At 41.2% G+C, this 21,953-nt stretch overlaps 1 protein-coding gene across 1 annotated transcript in view; it reads left to right on the forward strand.

Annotated features, from left to right (window-relative positions):
• Positions 1-19,694, forward strand: part of SLC26A5 (solute carrier family 26 (anion exchanger), member 5) — a 20,977-nt gene extending 1,283 nt beyond the window's left edge. The window contains exons 2-18 of the mRNA XM_010004153.1: positions 775-914; positions 4,061-4,171; positions 4,698-4,879; positions 5,419-5,583; positions 8,448-8,600; positions 9,059-9,141; positions 9,236-9,383; positions 11,085-11,198; positions 11,511-11,588; positions 12,997-13,092; positions 13,863-13,969; positions 15,134-15,203; positions 16,642-16,734; positions 17,663-17,785; positions 18,462-18,674; positions 18,950-19,004; positions 19,552-19,694. Coding sequence (XP_010002455.1) covers positions 775-914; positions 4,061-4,171; positions 4,698-4,879; positions 5,419-5,583; positions 8,448-8,600; positions 9,059-9,141; positions 9,236-9,383; positions 11,085-11,198; positions 11,511-11,588; positions 12,997-13,092; positions 13,863-13,969; positions 15,134-15,203; positions 16,642-16,734; positions 17,663-17,785; positions 18,462-18,674; positions 18,950-19,004; positions 19,552-19,694 — 2,074 coding nt within the window. The remainder of the gene's footprint in view (positions 1-774; positions 915-4,060; positions 4,172-4,697; positions 4,880-5,418; positions 5,584-8,447; positions 8,601-9,058; positions 9,142-9,235; positions 9,384-11,084; positions 11,199-11,510; positions 11,589-12,996; positions 13,093-13,862; positions 13,970-15,133; positions 15,204-16,641; positions 16,735-17,662; positions 17,786-18,461; positions 18,675-18,949; positions 19,005-19,551) is intronic.
• Positions 19,695-21,953: the final 2,259 nt, after the last annotated feature.

Genomic DNA, 21,953 nt, shown 5'->3' on the forward strand with positions numbered 1-21,953 from the left:
CCTACACGGAAAAAGCATTTATATGATCCTAGTGTGATATTTTTACCCAAGGTTAAACTTTCTTGCCACAGTACAATCAAAGTATGATGCATGGCAGTGCTGGATAGAGATATTTTTTTCCTGGCTCTATTCATTTGTCATGAGTCAGGGTTTCAAAAGGTTAATAACTCTGTTAACAGACACAAGGATCAGTGCTGCTGGCTTCAGTGCCTTTTCTTTCAGGGTGAAGAAGGGTAATGGTCTCCAATAGCCTTAAAGTTAGCCTATCAGTACCAGTGATAGTAACAAGCATTAGTAAAATAATAGGGTTTTTTTAAAAAAACAAATATAAAATGTTTTAATAAAAAAGTACAAAGCACACAAATAGTAAATAAAAACAGGAAAAAGCATTGCAGAGTAGTTTGAGGGAAAACTGCTATCAGAAAGCAAGTTATCCTCAGGGGATTCCTACTAAGAATGATGTCAGGAAAAAGTGTTGTGTGACTCCTCAGTTGTGTATGGACTTGAACAGTTTCATTTCCCACTGACCTCCAGTCTCACAAGACTCTTCTCCAATTCCATAAGATTTGTAAACAGCAACCAACATGTGGTAAAGGGCTAAATCAACTGGAATCATAGTTGCTGTTGCTTAATATTTGTCCAGAAATTACTGCCATCAGAGGCCTGAGCTTGCCCTTAATGGACCTGTTTCCCTGCATAGGGGTGAAAGACAAATTTTTAACCTGTTTGTACCCTGCTAGAGTCTAAGTTTTTAATTCTGCTTTTTATTTTCAGTTGTTCTTCTAAGAAAGCCAAGTCTCATCTTTACAGTTGCATACCAATTTTAAAATGGCTTCCTCGTTACCCTGTGAGGGAATACTTATTAGGAGACATTATCTCAGGTATAAGCACCGGGGTTATGCAGCTCCCTCAAGGTGAGTATCTCTCTGAATCTGTTTAACCTTTTATTTGCTTTTTTTGTGTGTGCTTTTATGGCAGCGTTTGGCTTCCTGAGCAGGTGCTCGTGAGAACAGAATGTGTATTTCAGAGGTGTGTGTGGAGATGAATACAGCATTCTGCAGAACAGCCCATAATAATTCCCTTAAACTACAAGTCAGTGATGTGCAGCAAACTCCAAAAGAAGCCTACCTTGGTGATCAATACCAATAGCTTTTGATGACAGAATAGCTCTTCACCATTTAAGTGCACATCTAAGCCTTTGCTGAATGTACCCAATTATTTTCTGATCTCCTCAACCTGAAAGCTGTAGCAATTTCCGACAGATGGTAGTAGTGTTTCAGGAGAACAACTCTTCAAAGTAACCAAACTAAATTCAACCAGAGAAGAACATGCAAGAAATCAATACACTGATCTTTCTTTTTCTCTTAAGACTAGAAGCCACCAGTTGAAGCTGGAACCATAGTAGTGGGCAATGATTTACATGGTGAAAATTAATAAAAAGTGTTGTCTATAATAAGACTGCAAATCTGTGGGATTTCTATTGTATTACTTGGAAGTTTCACCCCAAATTGAGTCTTGTCCTAAAGTAGGAGCAGGCTCTGTGGAAGATGAAGAGAAATTCACTTTCTGTTCAGCTCTTGGAGACTGGACCAGCCTAACACCTCACTATCAGCAGTTTCAGAACTGCTGTGCGTTTAGAAAAGGCCAGCGTTTTTACAGCAGTGTCATCACTGCTCTGGGAATGGCAGCCTCATGACAGCTGCTACAGTCCCAATAGTTTTCCCCAGGAAGTCTTGGAGTAGAGGGAATTCTAAAATTTGTGCAGAGCCTAGTCCAGAGGAGTCCTCATGCTAAGGGTAATATAATTAAGCATATATAAATTGACTTGTGCTTTTGGCTTATTTCATATGTCCACCTCATTGTTCCATTTTAGCCTAAGGCAGGTCTGAGGAAGTAATCTCTTAAGTCCAAGAAACCTGGATTTCAACAGGCAGTAACGCATTAAAGCACTGAAATATCCTAACTTAGTCTGTGCAGTTGGCTTCTTTATTGCTATAGCTTTCTGGTTTTGTGCTATTGTGCAACTTTTAAGAATTAAGGATATTTTTTTCTTACACAAATATAAACATTAACTTATCTTAAACTGGCAAGTAATGTGGTTAACTGTCAGGCATGTCTGTCATATGCTACATTAACATTAACACAAACATTAATGGTTGTATACTGAAGCACAGTTTATGTGGTGACCAGATAAGGACACTAGAATTTAAGAGCTCAGCAGTGAACTTTAAAACAAAGTCAAAAATTAAGTATAAACTAAACATTATTCTTTCCTCCAGTGACCGCAGACATGCCCTTGAACTGCTCCTGATCTTTGCCTTTCTAAAAAGACAAAAGTTTAACTTTATTTTTCTGGAATAGATATAATTATAGCAAGCAGGAGTTCAAAGAGGCCTGGGAATCGTTCCAGGCAGAACTAAAATGACCAGCGTGTTTTAAGCCGTGAACTTCTGTCATATCAATATCTCTCTATTTCCTTGGCACTGACAGCCTTTAAAAATGCCAGTACAAATTAAAAAAAAAAAAAGAGGAATAAAAGGCTATTCAGATCAGAAACTTCACATAGATCCACTCTCCCAGTTTTGAAACCACTGGTTTTCTGTTCTGGTCACTTGTATTTTCAAATTCAGCAGTGTATTAAAGGCCAGGCTGTTACAGTGCAGGGTGTTCTGCTGATATTCTTGGTGTGAGAGGTAGCCCATGGGGCAGAGAATATATCTGGAATGAGATTCAGAAGTACTTAATTAAAAGCTCATTGCTGCAAGAGAAGAAATTATATAATCAGTCCAGTTCTGGTAGTAGTATGAAATCTTGGTTAGGACTCAGACATTGCTTAGGGCATGAGCTGGGCCTGATGAGCTATTACACTGTGCAGGAGTGCTCAGATGACACAGAAGGTCCCTCCTTTTTTCCGGTCGTGATAACCTGATGCTTTGTCTCTTAATTTAAAAATAAATTAATAGGGAGAAGTGGTTTTGAGTATCACTAGCTCTGGATGGTGGGTGAACCATTGCTTCCTTCTGTATTTTGCACTGGACCATTGAGCATTTCTGCCCAAACTTGGACCAGTCTGCCCAAGTGTGGTAAGAACACACAGCTTCTTCAGGTGTCGTAAGTCTGCACTTGTGAAGATGAATTGAAGAGCCAAGCCAACCCAGGATACAGCGTTTTGTTCTGAAGGCCCATTTGTTCAGTTCTGGTGTCTTAATTCTCACTACCATAACCTGTGTAGAACAAGTGGGTTTTTTGGAGCTGCTCAGGACAGTTAGTCACCACATCATGTGGTGCACACAGCTTGCTTGTGAGCCTGGTCCCATGATGAGCACACACTCTGTCACACAGAGGAGGAACACCACGGGAGGTGTCCCTCCCCAGTGTTCCTAGAGCTCTTCCCCCACCAGCTCCATTGCTGTGCTTGCCAGCCCCACCTACAAGTAGGGATGATGTGGATCGCTCTTCTACTGCATGTAGCTGGACAGGGCTTGATAACAAAAAGGACTTAATTTTCAGCTCTGTGACCTTGAAGATCATAAACAATGCTTCCCTGCTTATTTACATCTTAGAGGATGTTTTGCAGAAACATGAAGTTATGTCATCCCACTTATTCTGGGAATACACAGGAAGTGTTTTATCAGTCACAGATTACCAACGAGGAGAGAGAAAAAACAAATGTGTCCCACTGGTTATGGGGCTTGGGGTTTTTTAATTCCATTCGTTGACAGATGAAAACATAAGCAAAAACAAAAAAATGGTTGGCTACTCTCAGCCACAAAGGCAAAACAATGAGTGCATGGATGCACAGATGTAGACACGTGCAAGCACACCTGCAGTGCCTGTAATTAGAGACTTACTGCTTCCTGACTGAAACCACTCAGGTTTTTAGGTACTTCCCTGCAGTATTGTATGTATTAAGAAGTATTTCCTGCAAGTTGTTTAAATCTATGATATGTCACCAGATTTCCTGCTAGGTGAGTTCAATTTCTGTGGGCTTAAATCGTTATGCTTCAGATGGTTTCTTTCTGTTGTTTGCCTAACATAAGTATTTGTGTCTGTTTTCTAGGTTTAGCATATGCTTTGCTGGCAGCTGTTCCCCCAGTATTTGGCCTATATTCTTCATTTTATCCTGTCTTTCTATATACTTTTTTTGGAACCTCCAAGCACATATCAATAGGTATATCTGTATGGATAACTGGAAGTCTGTATGTGTGCGTGTGTCAAATGAAATTGTAGAAAATAAAACTGAAGAAATAGAAAGTGTAATTGTTTACCATAAATCCAAATTAAAAGAAGAAACACAAATGTGTGAAACATTAGTAGTACTTTTTTATTGTTAACTTATCCATCCTACTTAGGAAGTAATAGAGGAGCATATTGTATCAGATTAGATCTAGAAATGTGTGCTGTTAACTCCTGAACGATAATGTCAGTGCTGTAGTCAGCTGTCCTGTGTGGCCAGAATAAATCTGTAATTTGTATAATAGAAACTGAGACAGAAAACAATAATGGTGTTTGCTTACCACAGAGGTGTATGCTCACCATCTAACTAGCTTTACTGGAACACATTTGGCAACCAAAAAATACAATCTTCAGGTAGAAAGTCAATTATAATTTAATTCCACATATCTCTTAATAATAGTCACTCCTAAGAAAAACTCCCAGGATTCTAACCAATTATTTTCCTCTCCGTCTTATTTCAGGCACCTTTGCCGTGATCAGTATGATGGTTGGTGGCGTTGCTGTGAGAGAAGTGCCTGATGAAATTACTTCTATGGGCTATAATTCTACTAATGTTACAGATCCCCTTGAAATTTACACTGCTAGGGATGCCAAGAGGGTGCAGGTAGCTGTGACTCTCGCCTTTCTTTCAGGAATTATCCAGGTATGTGCTTGCCGATTGCTCTAAGGGCAAGTGCAGATGCTGCTTCCAGATTTGCAGTTGCAAGGGGCACTGGGTCAGGGTGGGTCCCCTGTCAGTAGATTTGTGCTTCAGCACTGCACTGTGGAGAATACAGGCTGCTCCATGGCAGCCCCATAACTGAAGTGGGGAGGGGCACATTGGAGGCACGTCTTTATCTGGCATCTTGGCTTGACTGGGGAAGATGAAACCTCTCCCCTTGAATTTTTTCCTATCCCATCAGAAAAAGTTGACATGATCTTCTCTATAGTCTGTTATAAATGCACAGATACAAACACATACATTTACCTGTATCCCACACTGTGTCTGCCAGTGGCATGGAAGGTTTGGTGCATTGATGGCTGCTTACTGAACTGTGGCTTTAGAAAGGCCAAGTTCAGGTTTGCCCAATCTGACTCGGGCATTAAGGTAAAAAGAGGTGTCATGTGGCCTTGTCTTCTACTTAGGACTGATGTTCAGGCTACAGTGGGAGTCACATGGCTAATGTTTCTCTTCTTCATTAGTTGTGTTTAGGTCTCCTTCGATTTGGATTTGTAGCCATCTATCTAACGGAGCCTCTAGTGAGAGGATTTACTACTGCTGCTGCAGTTCATGTCTTTACTTCTCAACTGAAGTATCTCCTTGGCATTAAGACTAACCGATACAGTGGACCCCTCTCAGTTGTATATGTGAGTGACTACGTTTACTGAATATGCAAATTATGCATTGTCTGAATATAGTACTTAAGCCTTTTCCTCTTTTTTTTTAAATTATTATTATTTTGGCACTAAGTAGAAAAATGCTTCCGTATTCAAAACTGGGTGTAAGGTCTTAAGCAATATATTCCAGAGGGACTTTGACAAGTTTGAGCAGTGGGCCCATGCCATCCTCATGGAAGTTCAATAAGGCCAAGTGCAAGGTCCTGCAGATGGATCGGGGCAATCCCAGGCACAATTACAGGCTGAGAGAATGGATTGAGAATAGCTGTGTGGAGAAGGACTTGGGGATATTGGTTGATGAGAAGCTCAACATGAGCCAGCCACCATGTCCTGGGCTGCATCAAAAGAAGTGTGGTCAGCAGGTCAAGGGAGGTGGTTCTCCCCCTCTGCTCTGTTCTCATAAGGCCTCCCCTGCAGTGCAGTGTCCAGTTCTGGAGGTCCTGACAGAAGAAGGATGTGGAGCTCCTGGAGCAAATCCAGAGGAGGCTATGAAAGTGATCAGGGGGCTGGAGCCCCTCTCCTATGAAGACAAGCTGAGAGAGTTGGGGCTGTTCAGCCTGGAGAAGAGAAGGCTCCAGGGAGACCTTACAGCAGCCTTCCAGTGCCTGAAGGGAGCCTAGAGAAAAGTTGGGAAGGGGCTTTTGACCAGAGAGGGTAGTGATAGGACAAGGGGAAATAGTTTTAAACTGGAAGAGGGGAGATTTAGGTTAGACATTAGAAAGAAATTATTTGCTGTGAGGGTGGTGAGACACTGGAACAGGTTGCCCAGAGAAGTTGTGGATGCCCCATCCCTGGAAGTGTTCAAGAACAGGTTGGATGGGGCTTTGAGCAACCTGGTGTAATGAGAGGTGTCCCTGCCCATGCAGGATTGGAACTACATGATCTTTAAGGTCCATTCCAACCCAAACCAGTCTGTGATTCTGTGAGCAGCTTAAAGTGCAGCTTGGCTGTAACTTGTTAGATCAGCACAGTCACAGTCTGAGATGGGCAGGTTTCAGGATTCTGCTAAATGTAGTTTTGTAATATGAACTGATAATGTTCATGGAAGTGTCTCTTGTATACGGAGGGAGGATGTGCTACTAAAAAAGTTATCCTCCTAATAAAATACAAGCCTGAGGCCCAAACTAATAGACCAACCATGTTTTGCAAAGCCAGGAAATACGATTCTCAGCACTTTGCCCAGTCTGTATTTTTTAATTTTGCACACAAATTCTGATGTATTATTCATTTCCTGTTTATAAACTGCTATGTAGTGTGCTTGGACACAAGGTGCCATGTCATCATAAATGTACGTTTTCTTTAGAGTGGGAAAACTGTTCTGAAAGCAAGATACACTGTAAAACACTACTATTTATCAGAGACCCTAAGTACTAAACCTGATTGTTTAGAGCATGTAGGGATCCAGTATCTGACATAGCTTACAGCCTACCCTTCCACTCGCCTTCTGTCCAAAACATAGTGATGTGAGAGGACAGAAATAAAACCATGCAGAGTAAAGCTGTGGTTTGGTTAGTATGACTTAAGTGAAACCAAAAGATCTTGTTCACTTAAATCTAAAATTGACCTTTATGCTCTGAAAAAAAATGCAATGGATCCCCTGCACAAAAAAAATTTGTTTAAAGGGACATTTATAATTTAAAAAACAACCAAAGCTTTTAAGTTGATACGAGCATTACTTTTATGCTTTTATATGCTGTTATGAACAAATTGAGATGCATCTGAATCTGATTTGCAGGTCAGTCTAGGAAGCTCCAAGTTGTCATCACAAAGTCAATGATCTGATTTTGCAGACAAGAAGCCCTGAGTGGAAGAACAGGAAAGATCTCTGATATCTGTGAAAACCTAAGCTTTTGAGCAGATTGGTGGCTCAGCAATGATGAAGCTTCAGGTTTTTTGCTACATGGAGACTACAGAAGATACTTTGTCGGAATCTTTCATGTACATTAGTGCAGATGTAACCATCCTTTTAGAAACAAGGCTGCACTAATGATTAATTCCTAAATTTGCTGTTTAGTTCTCTAATCCAGAAACGAGACGTACTGACTGCCAGACAAATAGGAGGGAAATGATACCTTCAGGATGTACTACCAGGACATCTTGAATGTATAATATCCTGATAGTTACTGTAATTTTCTGTCTCTCTAAAGAAGGATATGTACATCATCTTTCAAAGACCTCTCTAGAAGACAATTGGTTTATTAAATGCAGTAGAAAAAGGAGAAGTAATTGGTAGGGAAATAGTTTACCCTCTAGCAACTTGTGTGTTCCGGCATACTTTCTTGCCTAACACCCTTTTAATAGTGTTTTTAACTAAAATATATTTGGAATAATGGCCAGCTGCCAGATGACTGTTATTTAATCATATTGCTATGGTAACCTCAATGGTTGCATCAGCAGCTTTATCGTTTTAGAATGGTTTTTGCAGGTCTAAGTAGATATGAATTGCCAAAGAATATTTGAAGGTATTAGAAAGAGTTTTCATTTATTGCTTTCAGGCAGCTGCCAGTATGAAATATGTGTGAAAATGTTGAGGATAAGTGATGTAGTTTAGTTTAGATTTTTTTTCCCTATGATAGTTTTTTTGCCAAATTTTTGCCCCATTTGAGGAAGGCTGATGTTGTTAATGATTGCAAGTGGATCTCACTCACTGAGATACTCTGAACTTCACTGTTTTTTGGGAACAGTTTGGGGTTTGGTGAGGCACTGATTCACTGTGGTTATAAATACAGAATAAAAACAGCTGAACAGTAGTGCATAATTTGTTCTTTTGTGGCAAATCTCCATTAATATTATATTTTCTTAGGAATAATTATGATAATTCTGTTGTGTTACAGAGCATAGCTGCTGTGCTTTCAAAAATAACTACAACCAACGTTGCTGCATTGATTGTTGGATTAACGTGCATTGTTCTATTGTTGATTGGCAAGGAAATCAATTTCCGGTTTAAGAAGAAGCTCCCAGTTCCTATTCCTATGGAGATCATCGTGGTAAGCCAGTTGTGAAATTCTATAGCTAAATTATATAACTGTTCTAAAGCTGTAGAAACTATATAATTTTCTATCAAACCTTACTGAGCTTCTCAGTAGCTTCTGTTGAATGTAGTTCGTTTGAGGGTTGATCCAGCTGAAGGTTTGGTTGCTCATAATGTCAGAGACTGATGGGCCAGAATTTTATAAGTCTCAAAGGACTGAAAACTCAGTTAAATACCCACAATCCCTCCTGGCAATGGGTAGGTAGAGATTTATTGTAAAATCCACTCTGTCCTGGAGTTTTGGTACCTGATTCAATACAAGATAAGGCTCTAAGTGGCATTCCCACTTGGAGTCCAAGAGCTCAGAAGCCCCTTCTGAAAAAGGTACTTGCAGATGCATGTTTCGAAGGTTCTGCAGGGTTTGCTTGGTTTTTAAAATGCTGTGGTTTACAAATGTGTTTGTGGATTTTTTAGGTAATTATTGGCACAGGAGTTTCAGCTGGAATGAATCTCAGTGAGTCATACACAGTGGATGTTGTTGGGAATATTCCTCAAGGGTAAGGATTATGTATTCTTATTCAAACTATACCTTTTTTGTATTGCACATAGCTTTTATTATGGTAATTGTTAAATGTTTGTTTCATCTCCAAGGTTACGTGCACCAGCAGTTCCCATGATTCAGCTCATCCCAGCAATATTTGTGGATGCGATAGCAATAGCAATAGTTGGATTTTCAATGGCTGTATCAATGGCCAAGATCTTTGCCCTTAAACATGGTTACACCATTGATGGGAATCAGGTAAAAGCTTTGGATTGCTTTCTTGAAAATTCTCAGTAGCACCTTGGTTTCATCCTTAAAGTAGAATGGGTTCTTGGACAAAAATGAGTTTTTCTTTAATAGTGGAATCAGGTAAGGGTTTTGACAGCCTACATATTTAAATGCCAAGAATTCTAAGTTCTTCTGGCTGTGTTTTAACAACCAGTTTCAATTCTAGCTTCACTTTGGGAAACTTGCTTCTGTTAAACTTGGACATATGCATTAATATTAATTATTGGGACAATCATTATGTAGCCTGCTGTCCTGATGGGCAGCTACCTGAGCAAAGCACAGAGCTCCCATGTGATAAATTGAATGCTTTATGTGTCACAGAACTATTATCTGAGGTTTAAAAGTTCCAATTACATTTTATAGTCTCTTTTTATTCTCTCCCCTTGTAAATAGGCAGCCTGTCATTTTCTGGGGCAATAATTGGCCCTGTCTGTAGTTAGCATACTGATCATGACTGGAGTGATAAAGGCTGTGGTTAGGGACTCTCTAAAACAGTATCACAGAATAGTCGTGGTTGGAAAAGACCTCTGAGACAAAACAAAAACAAACAAACAAAGACAACCAAAAAACCCCCACAAAACCACACCCCAGAAAAACCCACAACACACAACCTATGGTTTTGGCCACTAGAGCATCTCCTGAAGTTCCTCATCTACACATTTCTTGAATACCTCCAAGGATGGTGACTCCACCACTACCCTGGGCAGGCTGTTCCAGTGCCTGACCACTCTTTCAGTAAATAAATTATTGCTAATATTCAGTCTAACCCCCCCTTGCCACAGCTTCAGACCATTTCCTCTGGTTGGTTCTGTCATTGTTCACTTGGGAGAAGAGGCCAACACCCACCTCCCTACAACCTCCTTTCAGGTAGCTGTAAAGAGCAATGAGGTCTCCCCTCAGCCTCCTCCTCTCCAAACTAAACAATCCCAGTTCTCTCAGCTGCTCCTCGTATGACTTGTACTCTAGACCCTTCACCAGCTTCATTGCCCTTCTCTGGACTCACTCTAGCACCTCAATGTCCTTCTTGTAGTGAGGGGCCCAAAACTGAAGACAGGATTTGAGGTGCAGCCCCACTAGTGCTGAGTACACGGAGACAATCACTGCCCTAGTCCTGCTGGCCACACTATTTCTGATACAATCCATGGTGCTGTTGGCTTTCTTGGTCACCTGGGCACACTGCTGGCTCATATTCAGTAGGCTGTCAGTCAACACCCCCAGGTCCTTTTCTGCCAGGAAATGTTTCAGCCAGTTTTCCCGAGCCTGTAGTGTTGCCTGGGGTTGTTGTGGTCCAAGTGCAGGACCAGGCACTGAGCCTTGTTGAATCTCATGCAATTGACCTTGGCCCATTGATCACTCCTGTCCAGATCCCTCTGTAGAGCCTTTCTGCCTTCAAGCAGATCAACACTTCTGCCCAGCTTGGTGTCACTGTAAGCTTGCTCAGGGTGCACTGGATCCCCCCATCCAGATCACTGATGATGATGGTTTAAAATGCATCAGCTTGTATTGTAAGAACCACAAGTGTAAGCTACAGTAAGTTTGCTTATTCTCTATTCCTTAGGTTGTTAGAAAGCACTGCAAATAAGATGTGGTTATTAATACATACAGATAGCTGTGGCTTTGTACAGTGGCTAGGTATAACTACCTTCTGTTTTTCTCTATTTTTTAACACAGGAACTTATTGCCTTGGGAATATGCAATTCTGTGGGGTCATTTTTCCAAAGCTTTTCAATCACTTGCTCAATGTCTCGGAGTCTTGTTCAGGAAAGCACCGGTGGGAAAACTCAGGTATGTACAAGGAACCCTAATTTTGAGCAAAACAAAGTTTGCTTTTTGGAGCTCCAAAGCTGAAGTCTGAAGCTTCATTAGATTGCCAGGTTTCTTTGCCTGGGCCAGATGGAATAACTGGAGTTTCCCAGTTTCAAAGGCTGATTGGGCCAGGATGGAAAGCTGCGTGACAGCCAGAATGGGTGAACTGAGTGGGAGGGATCAAGAGTCGCTGGAGCAACCAGCCTTGTGGAAAGCAGGAGAGGGATTAGCTCATCAGTAATGCTGCCCTGTGGGGACAGTCAAAAGTTATTTCTGGCTTCTTTTGTTCAGATTGCAGGTACTCTCTCTTCAGTTATGGTTCTGTTGGTGATTGTGGCCATTGGATACCTCTTTGAACCACTTCCACAGGTAAAGGAGTTTTGCCTGTGAGGTATTGCTTTGTCATTGAACAGAGGCAAGTGAGAATTGCTTAAATAGGGGTTGTGAGATGATTGGTGAGCAAACACAGTTAAGCCTTGAACCAGAAACCTTTATATTTTATGCATTTTTACTGTAAGTTAGAATAGAAATTCTTAACATTCTGAAGGCTCCAGCATGCTTTTTGTTGTTTTGGTTTTTTTTAATATTGGACATTCCAGATTCTGACTTTACAACATAAAAATGATACCTTTAAACAATTCCCCTTTTAGAATAATTTTGCTTGGAAAAAGCCTGTGTGATCATTAAGTCCAGCCATTAACCTAGCAATGCCAAGTCCACCACTAAGCCATGTCCCTAAGCACCACATTTACACATAATTTAAATGTTTCCAGGAATGATGACTCAACCATTTCCCTGGACAGCCTGTTGCAGTGCCTGACAACCTTTTGGTGAAAATTTTTTTCCTAATACCCAATCTAAAACTCCCCTGGCACAACTTGAGGCCATCATCTTGTTACTTGGGAGAAGAGACCAAACCCCACCTCTCTACAATGTAATTTCAGGTAGTTGAAGGGAGCGGTAAGGTCTTCTCTCAGCCTCCTTTTCTCCAGACTAAACAACTCCAGTTCCCTCAGCTGCTCCTTATAAGACTGGTGCTCTAGACCCTTCAGACACACTCCAGCACCTTCTTGTAGGGAGGAGCCCAAAACACAGGATTCAAGGTGTGGCCTCATCAGTGCCCAGTACAGGGGGACAGTCACTGCCCTAGTCCTGCAGGCTGCATTTGATTGCAGCATAGGAATTCTAGGAAGAGGTTAAAAGTTAAAAGACAGTAATAGCTCAGCTAGCAGAGGGTTGGAGCTGAGTGATGACTCAGCATAATGAGTAGCTTTTGCTCACTTCTATTTATTTGTATATTTGAATATATTTATGTGAATAAATATATTCTGACTTTAAAGTTTGTTGCTGATGACGTGCGTATGATGACATGCAATTCCTTTATAGGAGAGGTACTTTGGGTTACACCTATATGACTATTGCAGGAATTGTTGCAGTATATTGTAGAGAAGCTTGAATTTGAAATGATAGTCTAGCTGCTCCAGGCACTACAAGCACTATAACTGTAGCAGCATGGAGCTCAGGCATATGTGATTTCTCTTACCAGGAAAGAATAAATCAGGCTGTACAGATGCTGGCTTGCCATTTCTGCAGCTGCAGTAAAAGCCTGTCTCCACTAAACTACTTGAAAAGTTGTGGTTTTAGATGGAACATCTTGTCAGTAGACTTCATCAGTTGGACCAAGCACAGAAATTCAGTTATTTGTAACGCTTTGAAGTTCTTATTTGGCATTTGGCTTATTTTGCTTCTGAAAGTTGCATTTGTATAATGTTCTTAGACAGTGCTAGCTGCAATTGTCATGGTGAACCTGAAAGGAATGTTTAAACAGTTTGGAGATGTTGCACACTTCTGGAGAACCAGTAAGATTGAGCTGGTGAGTAATGCACAGCTCAGTGCATATATTTTACTGTATTGAATTTGTTGGTCCTCTTCTTCCCAATCCCCAAAACAGGGTAGAAACTTACCAAGGAGTTAAAAATTGATGTTGCATTGCAGATGAACATAAGAGCTGCAGGGAGACCCTAGGAGAGTGGTCTGTAGCAGACAAAAAATGTGTTGTTCAACAACCTTTAACTCGAGTCAAAAGTAGCTTTGCTTTTACTGCAACCAAGCTTTTTCAGTGTTGCTATAGGAGCTGCACTGAAAGCTATGGCAAGTCTTGAGAAGAATTTGAAAAACAGAGTAACAAAGAAAACTACTTCAAGGTATTTGACATCTTCATAAGACAAACCAGAAACCTGGCTGGTAGTGAGCCAGAACTAACAGTGTGTCAGAGGGAATGTTTTGGTGGGGTTTTTCTCCTGGGTTAACTGGCTGATGGAAGTGAGAGCTACTTGAAAGCCTTGAATATTTTTTTTTATTATTATCCTATGGTATTTGGGATCTGATGGTAACAGAGGATTCCTTGGAGAATAGGATTTAAGGCAATAATTAATATGTGACAGTTTGTCATATGTCGATGTGCCTTGAGCTTTTATGCCCTTCTGAAAGGTTAAGGCAGTTACAGGCTGCTGTCATGATGGGTTACATTATAGCCTGTTCCTGAACAGAAGTAATACATGGGTTTTGAAGTCGACTTATGCTATTGTTGTTGCTGTTAACAGAATAGGATACATAATAATTCAGAGCTTTTCTCTGTTTTAGGCCATCTGGGTGGTAGCTTTTGTGGCTTCCCTTTTCCTGGGACTCGACTATGGCTTGCTTACTGCAGTAGCCTTTGCCATGATAACCGTTATTTACAGAACACAAAGGTCAGATTTCTTCTTTATCAAAATTAGTGTTTGCTGATCTTCTGTGTGGTTTTGTTTGTTTAAGGGGTGCAAATAAGCAGAAGACCTTTCCTCTCTCTTTAACTGCATGCAATATAGAATTTGTCTCTTATTGTAGGCCATGCCTCGTTGCTGTGATCCAGGGTCACATTTTATTTTTCTGAGAACAAAATTTCTAGAGCTCATGAACTTGCAATTTCAATAATAAACAGAAGATTTTTAATTTCTTATACTGATTAATCTTGTTTACTTTTATTAATGCCTAGAGTCACAAGTTCAAATCTGCTTTATTCTACTTTCAGTCAATGATGACATTTTGTGTGCACTGATTGTCACAATAAGGCAGATGTGTCAGGTTATTAATAGGTGAAAGCTTAGGGGATTTTTTATAAGGAAGTTCTAATTAATCAAAAAATAGTGCATACTCTTCTAGTTTTTCAAATCAGTTTGCCTCTCTTCCCATTTGAAGTGACACAGCTTTTGCTGTGGAGCTTTCCTTGTCTGCAGTGAAGTGATTTAATGCATGTGTGGGTGGGACTGTCATGTGAGGCTTCTAGGCTCAAGGTGTGAGATTTCTAGGTGGACAATGTGCAAAAGTCTTGGTTTCAGTCTGCATTGGAAGAAAACCAAATTCTGAGTCTTCCACTCTACAGAAGTAAGACTATTTTTCTGCCATCTGTATATGGCTTTGTTCTTGCAAACAGAACAGTTGTGTGCTTTGTTGTCACACTGCTTGGTTGGGAATATTCATCTGCTCAGACATTGTCTTGGGAGCAGAGTGGCTTTTTGAAATTGGAGCAGGTTTTCTGCCAGCACAAGTTTCCATGTTTGCAAGATAGTCAATGGAATTGCACCAGTTTACACCAAAGAGAATTTTCCCTGTAACTGTGCATGCTTTGGCTTGTGCTTTTCAAAACCTATCAACATTACAGTGCTAAGTTTATAAATTGTGTTTCCAATGACAGAAGTAAACTTGTCTAGTCACCAAATAGCCTCTTTGTTATGATCCTGCCATGAACTGCTCACTGCATTTGACCATGTGTAGGCACTGCAGAACAACCATTTAAAATAGGGTTCAACCTGTACTGAACACTCACTCACTTTATAAGTGATAATACTGAAACATTTGCTTCCTTTTCTCTCTAGCCCTCAATACAGAATCCTTGGTCAGATTCCTGGCACTGACATCTACTGTGATGTGGAAGAGTATGAAGAGGTAGGAGTGTATTCTTCTGCACTGAAGAGTTTTATGTAGTGGAGCAAAGGTGACTGTGGCAGTTGGCTGCTTAGCCCTATGATACTGCACATACAGTGCTGCCTGCTGGGCATTCACCTGTGTTGAAGGGAAAGAAAATTAGTTTTATTTTAGTAGTAAAAGCTACTCTGTTCAAAACATTAGCTTTTTGTACTGCATGTATGTTTGACTGCGTGTATGATCAAAAGTAACCTTTCTACTAGTTCCATTGTACTAGCTTGTACAAAACCTTAAGGTTTATGGGAATGCCACTGCTAACCTGCTATGTACACAAGCACATACAAGGTCACCTTCTTTACCTGTGTGGCAGTATTGCATGAAATCCATGGAACCCAACATCCAAGCTGATCTGTTCTTCAGAACTACACAAACTGTTCAAAACAGCATCTCCCTGCCTCCACCCATCCCCTGCTCATGAAATATACATGATTAATGCACTTAACTTCCTGTAAATGCCATTTTGTTCAACCAGAAGCAGGTGAAAGGTGTATGTCTTGTCAATGTAATGGATATAAACATGCTGTGTATTTATTGACAAACAGCAACTCAAGTTTTCTGCACTCTCTGGCATGTTCTTAGAGGTGCTGCTGTGAATGCTACATCCCCCCTTACTGAGGAACAAGTCCGTGAAAACCCATGTGAGAAAATGATGCTGTAATCTGAAAACATTCTCTCACCAGCAGTTCTGCTTTGAATATGATACAAAGCAAAAGTATATGTGGGCATATTGATAGCAACATGCAAAGGAGAGGAGGCCCCATTTTTGTTAGACTGAATGCATTTTGTTAGACTGAATGCATTTCCTCCTATAGAGAGGCAGGGTTGGCAGCACAGGGCAGGCTGGATCTCTGCTGCTGGCCAGGTCATTTGCATGTAAAATGTCAGAGTGCAACCTGGTTAGACTTGACTTCATTTAAAGCAGAAGAAGCAAGTGATATTGAGGCCTATCTGTAGGCCTGTTCAAAGCCAAAGACTTAAAAGCCTTGTGTGTTTGTGTGTGTACCTGAGAAGACAAGAAAGAGGTAAAGAAGTCATTATGCCTGTAGAAAAGGAGACTAAAAGGAAGCATTCCTAGTGCTGCATGATTTCCTCATGGTACAACCAGTTGCAGTTAGCAGCATCAGAGAACTGGAAATACTTAATTTCTTAATTTTACAGCTGTACATTTCATTGTTGTAAAGAAGAAATGTTCCATGGCATAGATTGTATGCAGTGTTACACTGGGAAAGGTGGAGGGTCTGATCTCTCTTAGCTCACGACAGTGCTGAGCTTTGACACCTGCTGCCCAGCCATTCAAGGTTGGCTGTTGGACTGCAAGTTCATCTGTCTTGAGATCACACAGGTGCTTTTCTAGTGTCGGCAATACTTAACTGTGCACATCCAATGTTCTTTTCCTTAGGTAAAAGAATGTCCTGGAATAAAAATATTTCAAGCTAATGCATCACTTTATTTTGCCAATAGTGAGTCATATACAAGTGCCCTGAAGAAAAAGGTGAGTAAAGCAATGTTTGTGTCTAGAAGATTCAAACTGGCTTCTGAAACAGGCTTGTCTTTCAGCCCCTTTAGTGTAGCCCCTAGCACAGTGTTTCTCAGCCTGTGGCCCGTGGTGACTAGTAAAATAAGAGAAGGTGACCCTCCAACTGACTGCAGATTATCTTAGGAAGCAACAACACAGTAGGAGGGAATAAACAGAAAAAGTGTAGCTGGATACTGACTGATTATGAATGGAAAGTCTGGTGGTTGCAGAGCACAAACTGGTCAAAAACATATTTTTTTTTTCAGAAGGAAATAAGTAGTTGCTGAACAGGAAACAAAATGTCTGGGAGTAAAAGCTTCCTTCTTGTGTGACACACTTCAGTGGAGTGTGAGGCTGTGGAGCACTGTGGGCATTCAGTGCCCCCCTGAGCAACAGATTTCCAGCAGAAAGAGTGTGCATCACCTCCTGTCTAGCCTCTGCGTGCCTGGGTGGGAATGGCAGTAAGAGAGCTAGCTAAGGGCAGAACTGCCTGAGCCACCAGCAAATGCACCAGTACTAACTTCTGACAAATTTTGCTGTAGTTCTCATGATGAGTCTTATACGAAAGAGGTGGGTGGTACTTACCTTCACAAAGCAAGAGGTATCAGTGATTTGAGTCCAAATGCACTTCTCTCCCCTTCACTCTGCACTCGAATCAGCACTGGGTTGGAAGGTGGCACTCTGGTTTCAAGGATGTGATTCATCTCCTCTCCATCTTGTTAACACAGTGCTTGCCAAGATTATTACTTCTTACTTGATACTGTTCTCACCTCCACCAAGAGAAGATGAATAATGCAGGCCTGTGTTTTAAATTATTGACAGTGATTAATTCAGTGCTAACGGATACAGCAATGTCATCCTACCAAGCTGAATCTCCTCTGATTGTGCTTTCTTTTTGTGACAGACTGGAGTGGACCCTTGTGCCATATTAGCAGCAAGGAGGAAAGCCCAGAAGAGACATGCCAGGGAAGTAAAGAAGGCAAACAAACTCAGGAAGAAAGCAGTATTGAAGCTAATGAATTCTTCGGTAAATATTGACCTCTGCTTTCTCAGCTAACGTGCTGCTTGCTGGTGTTACCAGTCTTGCTTACACAAGGTACTGAGAGCTACTCAGGTAGGGAGGCTTGGGGAGCCAGCACTGTGCAGGGGGACCAGCATTAAGGATCAGAGGCTTATGGCTGGTTTGAATAATTGTGTTTAACCTTGATTACATTCAGGTAGCACAGAGCAGAGCCTTTCCTCACTGTCCTTCTGTCTCAGCAGTGGTGTCAGCAGAAAGTGCTGACACATGCTGTTTCTGCCCCTCCCCACATACTTGGAATAATCATGCAGAACTAGGATATAATGAAATTAATTAGATTGTCAACCCCTGTAATAAAAAGGTGCCATCAGCACTGCTGGTCCTGGCATGGTTAGGTGAGGCAAGTACATAGAGAAGGGTTGTTTGAAACACACTTGTGCTTTTGTGCATGTTTAAATTAATCTTCACTTGGGAGCTGGTGTTTGCTTTTTACTGGGGGAAGATGCTTAACTTAAGAGCCTGATTGGTGTTACTTCCTTTAAATATACACGCCTTGACAGGATTAGCAGGCCAGTTTCTGTGATGGCTAGGAGCTGTGCACCTTTTAAAGGCTGAAAGAACAGATGAGTATGGGGAGAAAGGGTTTCTACACTTAACATTAAGCATTTATCTTCACTCCCAGAGTAACGACATGGAAGCCAGTGTGAAACACGAGATAGCAAATGAGGAGTTGCCTGTCAATGGGAAATTTGCATCTGTGGATGTCAGTGTGCAAGACACGTCTCCTGATGAGCATGAACACTTTGTGGAGCCCAAAGCAAACATCCACTCCTTAATTCTAGATTTCTCCCCGGTGAACTTTGTGGATTCAGTTGGAGCAAAAACATTAAAATCAGTAAGTAAGACCTTCCCTCCTTACCCCTCCCCCCCCCAAAAAAGCAACCCATAGAAATCCTACCAGATACCTAACAGGGAGCCTGTCAGCATGAGGCACAAATGCCAGCTCAAATACAATTGAGTATCTCACCTAATCACAGCTTTAATTGTGTAGCTCTGCAAGTTTTAGCTGAATACTGGGGCGTGTGAACTGTGCAGCTTTCACATCTTCCAGAACTGCCATGTGTGTGCAGTGACATCCCTGCCTTTAACTTGGGTTTAACTCTGTTGCAGATCATAAAAGAATACAAAGAAGTTGGTGTTGGTGTCTGTATTGCCAGCTGTGGTGGTAAGTTTTGATGATGGGGTTTTTGTGAGCTTTATGGGAGAGACTGTGGTTTAGCCCTTTCCCTCTGGTCCTAAATTTTCTGTCTCAGTATTATCAGCACTTACTTTACATAAAATTGGATTAAAATTGGATTTGAGGAAATCAAGCCCGTGTGCATTAGAGCCTTCACCTCAGTGCAAGTAGAGCACTGAGGTCACGAGCTCCGTGAGGACTGGGTCCTGCTTCCGTTTATTCCAGCTGGCAAATTGTAAATGCCACACTGAACTTTGTACCCTGAAATTGTTGTAATACTGTAACGAGGAGAAAAGCCTACAGTGTTCCAAGTTTCTGGTATTGGGAATTGTAGCATCTTCTGCCAAGAACAGGCCTCTGTGTATGCCCAGATAAAAGAGTTACCCCTTTGGAGTGGAAGTAGCATGTGATCCACCTGGCTATTTTCAATGTTTCAAGTCATACCAAGTTGCCATCTTGTTCCTGAGATACTGCTGCCTGCCATCTCTGAACTTCAGCTTCTGCAGGGATGCCATGTTTGTTTTTTCTTTTGTAGGCCCTGTTCTGAATGAGCTGACCAGACTAAATTTTTTTGATGACACTGTAACAAGAGAGTTGCTGTTTCACAGTATCCATGATGCCGTCCTTGCTTGCCAAGGGATAGATGGGTCTGTTTCACAGCCTGACTTGGACCTCTGAAAACCAGCATCGAGCAGAATGGAAAGGAGATTAATGCTGATGGAGACTTACTGAATATTTAATTTGCACAGTTTAAAGAGAGCTGAAGGCTGTTTGTATCTACGGGTATAGGGGGATGCTTAATTTTTGTGGGTAAAGTGCATAAAGAATTAGAAGCCTTCATGCTCTGGAATTATTTTCCTTCAAGGGTATAGCCTTCCAACAACATAGAAGCACAAAGTTATGCAAGACAAGAAAATTCAGTGTATTCTGCTACAATCAGAACCTGATAGACAAGGTGACATTCCTATTCCTGTTGAGAAAATGGGCACTTTAACTCACTGTGAGGTGGGATCTTGCAGGAATAACTGTTCTGCACTTGCAATGCACTGTACCAGTGTCTTTAAAGAACTTAGATGACTTTTAAAGCCTGATGTCAACATCTGCATACAACAGATTGATATAAATTATAATAATCTGCCAGATGGATTAAAGAATTCACACTGGTGGCATTTAGCTGCTACTCTTTATAAACCTGAATGGTACAGTTATTTTTTTAAAAATATCTAACCTATCTCAACTCTACTGAACTCTTCATTGCCAGAATATTTCCCCTCTACATGAACTTCAAATCATAGAAACTCCTTTTCTTAATTATTACATTAGCAATATGGTACTTTCACTGCCAAACCCTAGTGATGGTTTCTAGAAAAGAATACAGTTGATTTTAAGCTAAAATGAGTTTAGCTTCAAAGGCAAAACTGGTTTAAGGCAGGAGTGAAGCCTATTAAATTAAGCTGTGACACCCTATATAAAGTCTCTTAAGCTGAAATAAAAAACACAGACAAGGTCTAAAGTCTCAGTGGTCCAAAAAACCCCCAATATTCTGTTGCCTGAGATAACATCCTACCAGCAGTGCTACTTCTGCCTCGTTTTCTAAGTGCTTTGCAAAATAGATTTCAGTAGAACTCAAAAATGTTACATGTTCAGGGTTTGTTTTTTTTCTTTAAAGTTACAGTATCGTGGTTTCATTTCATTTCAGGTGTGAGACTAAAAAACATGGAAATGTAATTCAAGCCAAAGAAAGAAATTGCAATGCCTCTATTTCCCTGACAGCAATCACTGTTAATCTGAGCAGAGTTTGAGGAACCTCAGAGTGTTTCTCTGTAGGTTATTTCAAGACAGGGCACATGGAATGTCAGTGCCATTTCATTTAGCACCCTCAAATCAAAGGTCCTGTGCATAAGGGAATTCAAACCATTTCCTCACTTCTGACTGCAGAACTTAATATTTTTATTTTGCTTCAGGCCCTGTTGCCATTAGGGTTTGCTTCAGGTAAGCCAAGTTTCCCAAGACTTGGAGGCAGGTGTTTCCTTCTCTTTGGACTCCCTTGCCAGTAGGGACAGGAGCTTTCTCCATCAGAAATTACTGCTTAGCTGGAGTTCACAGGATGAAGTGAATGCATGTTAACACGTTGTGTGTGTTTATTTAAACAACTTTTGGTACATTTTATAATGTTAACTAGTTTAACAAGCCTTTGTATCTACACACAGTATATTTTTCTACTTTCAGCTTGTTGCAGCTTCAGTTTTTAACTATGTTGTCTCTTCAGTTCACATAAAAAATCCTGTCAACTTCTAAAATAAAGTGATGATCATGACTTGTCAAAATTTTCTGCTTTGTCTTGGTGAGACATGGTATGTGGGACAAGCCCAGGTCCCCATCTTGTTGCTCAGGGTGGGAAGGTTAACCCCTCCTCCCTGCTGCTCAGGTTCCTGCTCCACCCACCTGGCTCCCCCATCCCAAGAAGGCCTCTCCACGCCAAGCCTCACAATGATGCCATTAGTGCCAACTTTCCCATCTTGACAGCAAGAGCTGTACTTCCCAGGACCTGATGAACCACTGGGCTGGTAGCCTTTGCCTGGAAGTCCTAGATCCCACCTGGTGCAGCACTAGACTGTGCAACCTGCTCCTGGGTACTCACTCATCCAGGAAAATAAGATCTGGCAGTTTTTGACCAGTCTCTTCCAGCACTTTGCTGCCACCAGCAGTTCTGCTTCCTGCTCAACAGCCACTGGCAACAACTCACTTTCCTATACTGATTAACAGACCTGTAGCTAAAAGGTTAGATCCTACCTTAGGCTTGTCAGTGCCAGAGTAAACAAACCCACATCCTTCAGGCTCCTTACCCGGCTCCTCCTTCACTGCCCTGCAGCCCCACCCTGAGAGCCTGCATTCTTTGATACCTCTTAACACTCAGTCCCAGTTTGATACCTCTTA

This window comes from Chaetura pelagica, unplaced genomic scaffold (genome assembly GCF_000747805.2).
Source record: "Chaetura pelagica isolate M959 unplaced genomic scaffold, ChaPel_1.0 scaffold141, whole genome shotgun sequence".
Classification (NCBI taxonomy): domain Eukaryota; kingdom Metazoa; phylum Chordata; class Aves; order Apodiformes; family Apodidae; genus Chaetura; species Chaetura pelagica.